This window comes from Helianthus annuus, chromosome 9 (genome assembly GCF_002127325.2).
Source record: "Helianthus annuus cultivar XRQ/B chromosome 9, HanXRQr2.0-SUNRISE, whole genome shotgun sequence".
NCBI lineage: Eukaryota > Viridiplantae > Streptophyta > Magnoliopsida > Asterales > Asteraceae > Helianthus > Helianthus annuus.
This window is the reverse complement of record NC_035441.2, coordinates 165865644-165874970: the sequence shown is the minus strand read 5'-3', so window position 1 is coordinate 165874970 and position 9327 is coordinate 165865644. Positions and strand designations below refer to the sequence as shown.

The 9327-nt window shown below is 37.2% G+C and overlaps 1 protein-coding gene across 1 annotated transcript; it reads left to right on the top strand.

The window, feature by feature from the left end:
* Positions 1-6501: 6501 nt before the first annotated feature.
* Positions 6502-9068, top strand: LOC110874900. The gene is made up of 4 exons (XM_035977110.1): positions 6502-6842; positions 8211-8271; positions 8457-8525; positions 8617-9068. Exons 1-3 carry the CDS (start codon positions 6502-6504, stop codon positions 8508-8510), a joined length of 456 nt encoding a protein of 151 aa, XP_035833003.1. The 3' UTR covers positions 8511-8525; positions 8617-9068.
* The last annotated feature ends 259 nt before the right edge of the window (positions 9069-9327 follow it).

The window sequence follows — 9327 nt, the reverse complement described above, 5'->3', positions numbered from 1 at the left end:
TGATCATCAGGAAGATCGGCAAATGTAGCTGTCGAAGAAGCAGCAACCTCGATAGTTTGATCGAATTCCGTAGTGAACCGCAACCACAACTCTGTATTTTGACCAAGAATGTATGTATGGAAACGATCAACCCATCCCGGATATTCATTAAGATGCATCAACTTTGGAGGCCTGTTCAAACTTCCGGTTTCACTTTCGCTTAGTAGAAGACTTTGAATACTCGGAGTTTGATTTGAAACAAACGCCCATTGACCAGCTGGAGTGGCATTTGTTTGTGAGGATGTAGATACCGGAGATTCGGCCCATGATGGAGATTGACTGGTATTCATGTATTTTCCACTGTCTGGAGCCGGATTTCCCCACCAACTCGGATTCATCTTTAACAAGAAAAATAAATTCTATGTCCAAGTCACGAAGGATGATGAGCACCCGAAAGATCACTCCCAGTCGAAGGACCCTGGTCGAAGGATCTGAAATCACAGAAACTTGTTAACAACAAACTGACCACAATCGAAAGATCAACTATTGTTCGAAGGATCAACAGTACTCGAAAGATTACTGTTGAGTCTCGAACAATGATTTCGAAAGATTCAAGAGCTCGAAGGATTCTCCTTTGAAAGATCCTTATCTTTCGAGCTAAATCCCTATCTTTCGGACACTTGTCTTTCGATTAGATTCCTTTCTCGAAGGATATGATTCAGACTTCGAAGGATGGGTCGAAGGATAACAATCTTTCGAGCCTTCCTTGATCGACAGATGTCGAAGGATAGTCTTTCGATGTCGAAAGATATCTTTCGAGAGGTTCTGACACAAACTGATCTGATGTGAAAGGTTGGTGAAAAGGTGACAGGTTGATAAGTCAACTTTCGGCAAGATGGTATGTGCAGGCTGTCCTTTCACCACCAACTTTGAAAATTTTGCCAAAAATGATCAACCTTATCTTCAAACCAGTCACCGGAAGTTTAACCGGAGCTTTCGCCGGAAAACACAAAGTTACTCAAAAACAAGTTTTTAAGTTACCCAACCCCACTTTAAACACTCCCGGTTAGTTTAGACACGTTTTTACTCAAAGAAAATGCAAGAAACTAAGTAAAAACAGGTGCAAAACCAAGTGTTTCAACACACCAAAACTTGTAAAAACCCGGTTTTAAACAAGGTAAAGAGCCAAGCTCTGATACCACTTGTAGGTCCCTTTTCGCGGAGGATTACGAACCTAAACCTTGTTATACAAACCTACTAGCGAGTGCGGAATCCAAGCTAGCAAGCAAACCGAGTTAGTAGCAAGTAGAGAAAACAAACACACAAGTTCACCGATTAACACAACTTGTATTAATGCAATGAGGGTTCGGTTACAAGCTCAATGTTTACAGAAATGTTCTATAAACTCTCTAAGTGTGTGTGTGAGTTTCCGGGCAGAATCCTCTCAAGCTTTCGGATGTGTGTGTGTTCTGTCTCACCAGTCTACTGAAACTCAACACATGCATGGGTATTTATATACCCAGCTCATGATGCCTTAATCGAAGGATCCGATAGATGGTCCGAAGGATCATCTATCGATCACAAGTTGTTCGAATGATCAGCATTGACCTCGAAGGATCATCCTTCGAGGTCTAATCAGTCGAACCATATCTTTCGAGCACCTCGAAGGATCAACAGCATCCTTCGAGGAGCTATCCTTCGATCAGAACATCTTTCACTATTTTACCAACTGTTGTCCAAGTCAAACCGGAGGATGGTTGACTTGGTCAACTTACAACACTAAATAGAACATCGTACATACAGACCGAATACAGACAAAGTACAGACACAAATGCACCAACAATAGGCTCTTATCAACTATTGTTTTTTGAATTTTTAAATAAATTCTAAAACTCCTGTTTTTTTGTAGAACTAAAACAACTGGAAAGAGTATATATAATATTCAGTTGGATGAGCATCTTTTAATGCAACTTGAGATCTGTATCAAAATAGGTCTAATGGTTTAGTGAACTCATTTGTTTACCGCACACAATAATCTTGTGCTTATACAGATAAATAAAATAATAATATATATAGTTTAACGCATAAACAAAGTAATGACTAGTTTTTTATATCGCGCATTGCGGCGAAATCGAGCAAATGATAATGTAAAAGAAACGTAATTCGAAAATAAAACATGTTGTTTAGAAAGTCAAACCATTAGAATGATTTAGTTTATCATCGTACCGTTTTATGATACCAAATAAATACTTTATTTTGAGTACAACTTCGTTTTTAACAAAACTTATAACGGACTGTCGAAGAAAGAAATCAAGCACAACTATGAATTTAAGTTTTTAGAAAAAAGTTATAAACGTAAATTATTAAAAAAGTATCAAATTAATCGATAAATTGATATATGTTAAAAACAATTATTAAAAAAAAAGGTAAAGAAAATATGTGTTTTTAAAAAAAGAAAAATATGTTATTAAAAGCAAACATAATAATAAATAATAATAAACTATTATAATATATTAAATAATAAAATAATAAAAAACTATATATTATTATAAAAATAAAGTTACTATTCATCAAACCTCGTTAACAATATATATATATATATATATATATATATATATATATATATGTATATATATATATAATAGTTCACAAATATGAATAAAATAATAATATACATAGTTTAATTAACATAAAGAAAGTAACAATAGTTCACCTAGATAAATAATTTGTATCACTGTGTTGACCAAACAATTAATGTGTTGTACAAAATAATTATCCAAATCATGAAGCTGATCAAGGCCGGATCCTTATTTTCTAGTACACTTAGATCGGACAGTATGGGGGACGTCCTCGGGGCCATCAGGCTGCGGCGTTGTGCCAACACACCGCTCACTAGGGGCATCCCCGTCCTCTCCGTCTCTCTTCCGACGCCATAGTCGGGCCTCCTCTTTCTTCTTTATACACACATATATCCTTTGAGGACTACCCTAAGTCCATCCCCTAAAATGTGTTTATTGAGGCTCATCCCCACACTAGTCCATATCCCCTTTAGGCTCATCCCCACACCAGCTTACGTGGACGCTTACGTGACGGATTATACTTTGAGGACTACCCTCCTCCACACCCCATAGTTTTATACAACAATAAACACATTTTTCTTGGGACCGCTAAATTGATCACATGTCGTCCTTTACCGAATAACCTTGTTAGTTGAGTAACAAAAACATATCATCACGCTGTTGACCTATTGTGAGCTTGTAAGAACAATATTTTCTATACTGTTCATGAAGAGATAGATTCATTTTCTCTAATTTTTCCTGAAAATCTAGCTAAGCACGTCTTAGTTATCTAGACTAGTGAACCAACCCTTTTCAACCATAACATAGGATATATATAAAACATATACAAATAAGTTATACTTATGAAAATGCATGCATCTTGATACAACTAACATTAAGTGCGTAAGCACCTATTAAGTACCTATCAAGAGTTTTTCCAATAAGGAGTTTTAGTGTTTGTCAAATGTAAAAGTCCTTTTCAAAATGACTTTTTAAGAAGGAGAAAAAGTAATCAAAAAGTCATTTTTGAAAAGTTAGAATGTGGTGACTTTTTGAAGTAACTTATTGACTTATTAGCTTTTAGTCATTTTACATCAATAAGCTAAGCCAAACACTTTTTAAAAAACAACTTATTGACTTATTGGCTTTTCCCACCTCATAAGCTAATCCAAACACTTTTTTTTTAAAAACTCCTTCTCAAAAAGTCATAAGTCAATAAGTCCTTTTCCCAAAAGTCCTTTTTAATTTAAATAAGCTTAGCTAAACATGCCCTAAGTATAGTGCAAATATCGGTTTTGAGAAATAACATGAAACTTACACCATTTGTGTCACTAACCGTATTTTTTCCCTTCAAGTAAAGCTTGAAGTAGTATTGATTGCGTTCTCCTTTGCTTCCATAACTAATTCTCTAACTTTTAAACTTATGAACCATGAAACTTTATATCTCTTTGTAAGGTTAGGTGTGTAGAAAAAAGAAGAAAGTAAGACCATGAGCTCTCTTTAAATACCTTAACTTACACACTTGCTCGCCCGGTAAAAGTGGGTAAACGATTATGAATAAGAAATATTTTATCATCTACGCTAGCTTAAAATCGTACGTAGTTAAGTTGATGCACAAGAAGCATTATTCTCATATCGACAACAACATATCTAACCATGAAGAGACCGATCATAAGTTTACAAGAAAGAGGGACCAAATGATCCAATATGGATGATGTCCCGATATTTAATATTTTGAAATCTCAATTGTCAAATTATAATTTTTTTGGGTATTATATATAATCCCTTTAAATATAGAAAGGAACTCTTCTTAGAGGAAACAAGCAAGGGTGATTAATGCTCAGGAGACACGTACGTCCACGAAACCTTCTTATTATAAGGCTGAATGGTATGGTACCGTCACCAGCCCGTCTTCCAGCGGCGACGCGCGGCACACCACGCCGCCCCCCTGCCGTCCCGTCCTCGACGTCCTTTTCTTGCCATTTGCGACGGAGCACAAATGTAGGGCCCATGTCTGAAAGTAGACGTTATTAAAAAAAATTAAATTCTCATATATTTTCAAAAAGTCCAACAGTTATATTTAAAAAAAATACCCCATTCACTCCCACTTTTATAAATACTCACCTCTTTTACACCATTTTTCACAACTTTCCACCCACTATAATCTCATAGCTCTCTCACATTTTATAACCCCTCTTCCTTTTTTATAAAAACTCATCTATTTTTATACCATTTTTTACCCGCTACCACCCCATCTCTCTCTCAAAAATTATCATGGCTTCACCTTCTTCCATTTCTTCCATGTCTTCATCGTCTTCGTCTACGTGGTATTCATCATCTTCGGAAGAGGATGCTATTATGCACAACATGATTATGAACGCGGCTCAGGTCTTCATGGCGGGTGATGAAGCGTCGTCTCAACGGCTAACTAGACGAGCAAAATTTAACCGAGACCAAGAAGGTATTTTACTTTTTTTTTTCCTTATGTTTTATATAGATTTGAAAATGTATTTTATAATTAATTTCACTTATGTTTCGTTTTAAATTTATAGCCGGCCACGTTAAACTAGTAGCCGATTATTTTGCCGACGAACCCGTGTACCCAGCCGATATTTTTCAACGTCGTTTCCGCATGAGTCGTCCATTGTTTTTACGTATTGCAGGTGACATGGCCCAATCTGGTCCATTTTTTACACTGCGAAACGACGCTAGGGGGCAAAAGGGTTTCAGTAATTTACAAAAATGTACGTCGGCCATTCGCCAACTGGCATACGGTTACGCACCCGATGCATTAGACGAGTATCTAAGGATGTCTAAAAGAACTGCACGTCTATGTTTGCACAAGTTTTGCGAATGAGTTGTCAAATTGTATAGCAAGCGATACATGCGGAAACTAAACGCAAACGACGTTCAAAAATTATATCAAGCACACGAACAGAGACATGGTTTCCCAAGAATACTCGGGAGCATTGATTGCATGCACTGATCGTGGCAGAACTGTCCAGTTTCCTGGCAAGGTCAGTATACTAGGGGAGATCATGGACATCCGACTATTATTCTAGAGGCTGTTGCGTCACAGGATCTCTGGATCTGGCATGCTTTTTTTAGTCTACCTGGTTCGCTCAATGACCTTAACATCATATACTAGTCACAGATATTTGAGGATGTAGTGGCGGGTACAGGTCCAGACACAAGCTTTACGGTTTCGGGGGTGGAATACGGGCGAGGTTACTACCTAGCCGATGGAATATACCCGACGTACTCGACAATCGTTAAAACTATTCCGCACCCGACAGACGAAAAAAGAAAAAAGTCTGCGAAGTATCAAGAGGGTGCGAGAAAAGATATTGAATGGGCTTTTGGTGTTCTACAAAAAAAATGGCAAATCATTGAACATCCAGCACGTTCGGCTACACCAAAGCGGTTACGAAACATTATGTACGCTTGTATCATCCTTCATAACATGATCATTGAAGACGAAGGTAGAGCGATATGCCAGTACGACGAAAACGCGTCTACTGGAAATTCTGTTCCAGTTAGTGGGGAACAACAAGATTTGAACATGTTCGCTCTACGTAACGAGTACACACATCATAACCTATAAGCAGACTTGGTTGAGTACATCTGGAACAACGCTCAAAACGAACCCGACGACATGGAAGACGAAGACTAGTAGCTTATGTTAATATATTAGGATTTGTTTAAGTTTATGTTTTTTTAAGTTTATTTTTTTTAAGTTTAATTTTTTTTTAAGTTTATGTTTTTTTAAGTTTATGTAATATTTTTAAATATTAATGAAAATATTGTGTTAGTTTATTTGTTAAATGTTAAAAAAAAGTAGAAGATTAAAAAAAACATAAAAATAGTGGGAGGACTATGACTAGGACCATCCTCCCATACCCTCTACTTTTGGGGGACGGAGCATCCTTGGGAGGACCATTACGTACCGCTTAGGCTAGAGGGTATGGGCTTCTCCCCACCCTGTCCGCCTCCGTCGCCGCCCCGCCCTCCATTTCCCCCCACCCCGTCGTCGTCCCAAACGGCAACAACCAGACGTCCTCGACGACCCACTAGAAGACAAAACAAAGATCCAATCTCTTGTTACCTTTCCCAATTCTTTTACATCTTCAACTCACTTCCATCATCTTCATCCCCATTACAGTGCACCTCCGTCGATCTCCAACCTCATCTATGTCCCACCTCCGTCGACCTCCAGTCCACCGCAATCATCGTTTCACCGGAGACCCCAATTGTAGCCATCACCACCGTTCGCAGCCACCACGACCGCTCGCAACAACCACCATCGTAAGTCCTCTCAATTTCTCACACTGATTCAACAAATTTCTCACTTACGTTTCGTTGATTCTAGATTCAGTTGTGTAATCGATTACAATTCGTGATTTCCTTCGTTTTTTCATGATTTGTTAGGTTTAAAATTGTTGATTCGATGTTTTATTTGATGTAAATTGTGTTTAGATTTTGTTGAATGTATTACCTCTGTTTCATTGATTCTTGATTTAGTTGTGTAATTGTTTTCGGTCCATAACTTTATAACTGATACACATTCAGTGTTTTGTTTGAAGAAATTAATTGAATTGGAATGATGTAAAAACAAGTCTACTCTGTTGCTAATATTAGTTAATCAATGAGATATGCATCTGTTTTGTATGGACAATGAGATTGTATGCTCAGATGGATGCTTTGGAATGATTTTATTTTTTATAAAATCTTGATTTAGTATGATATTGATCACTAAACTAGGGATAGCATGAAACAATTTGGAACAGGTCTGACAGGTCTGATTAGTGGAGCAATATCGTATCTGGTTCAACGTCATTAGTTATGGTTAGATTTCTCACTTTGTTTGGTCTCTCCAAAAAAAGTTGTTATTAAAGATATACATAAAGTCATGAAATAAAATGTGAGATTTTATATAAATTACTAACCGATTTCAATTACTTTATTTCACACAACGATATGTGACAAACGACCTGGTTATCTTGTTGTTATATGTGATCTTGACCACCTGCTTCTTCTCCGGTCCGTAGTACCTAGCTATGGCATCAGTCTCCATCATATACGGCATCTGAAAGTTATAGTCTTTCGTTAGAACAAAGTTTATTTGAATCGTTCACACCAAAAATTATGAATCTGAAAATGATACTCTTACCTGATTGTCAGCAAGTTTGAGTTATGATGGTATTAGCTCTTTTTTAGTTTGAATCTGGTAGTATTGGCTCTTTTTTTTATAAATCTGATAGTATTGGCTCTTTTTTAGAAGTTTAAATGTTTTTTCTAGTACCTTTAGCAGGGGCGGAGACAGCTTATACCCAGCCATAGCACGGGCTACGGCTCAAAGTCGTGTTCGCAGTGTTAATTTTTTGTTTTTTTTCGATTTTATATAAAGGATACCCCTAAAACATCGTCCCGATTCGTTAGAAACAGGTCAGAAACATTGTCCCGATTCGTCCCTAAAGCCTTGAACTCGAACCTGCGTTTCGTTGTGAGTTTTCGGTTTCGGCCCCTGAAGCCTTGAACTCAAACCTGCGTTTCGTTGATCAGATTCGTCCCTGCGTTTCGTTGTGAGTTTGAATATATTGTTGCTTTTGATGACTATAGTTTATCTTCGAATGTATCACATATAGCTTTTGATGACTATAGTTTTGTGATCAGGATGAACAACTCTCAGAGTGAAGCAGAACAGGCAACTGCCCAGGCTAAGGCCGAAGCTCTGGTTACTTTTATTATCTTTCTTTCTCATAACCTCATATATGTACGCATTGTAGGATGTATTTATTTATCATTTTTAATAAATTTACACCCTTTTTAAATTTAATTCATATTACGGTAATTATCTTGCGCATATGGTGGAATTATTTACTGAATCGGTCACTGATGTTAAGCATCTTTTGCTGTCAGGAAAAGACCAGTCAGCTGATGGAGCAAGCCAGCAATGCTGCACAGTCCGCCTAAGAGTCGATGCAGCATGTCCGTTTTTTTTAATCGCTTTATGATTTTTATACTGATTATTATAATTATTTTTATATAGTTTCTTTATTGAGATTGAATTTATTTGCAGGCTGGCCAGCAGATTAAGGAAAAGGCACAAGTAGCAACCAAGGCAGTGAAGAACGCAACAGGGATGAACAATTGAACCCCGTGGATCAAGTTTGATCAACCACCATCGTTTCTTTTCTTTTGACCAGAATGTTTTCAGTTCTTTATATTTACAAAATTTTATATTATTTTTATAATTTCGTTCTTTTGAGTCATTGATTTTGAACCAGAAGATCTAGATATAACAGAGCCTGTTATATCAAGGTTTACAAAGCGTGCCCAGATGCTAAAGTTTCTTTTGAGTCGTTGATTTTGGCCTTTCGCATTTTGTCATTAAAGTTTCTTTTTTCATCCATGTGATAACAATAACCCGAATGGTTTCACTCAGAAGTGAATGGGTCAAAAGTGTGTCATGTATGGTTGAAAGTTGATTCGATGAATGCTATAAATTCGCAGGGCAATGAAATGGGTGAATTCTTTGTATCAGTTAAATTTATAAGCCTTCTATAGTGTTCTTGTTGAACCTTTGTGGCCATTAAAAAAGTAGATGAATTAAAAAAATAAAAAACATAAAAGTGGTGGGGTAGGATCATCTAGGACCATCCTCTATACCCTCTAGTTTTGTGGGATGGATCATCCTTGGGAGGACTATGATGTGGCGCCTACGTGACGGATCATTCTCCAAGGAAAGACCATCACCATACCCTCTAGCCTTACGTGGCGGTTCATTCTC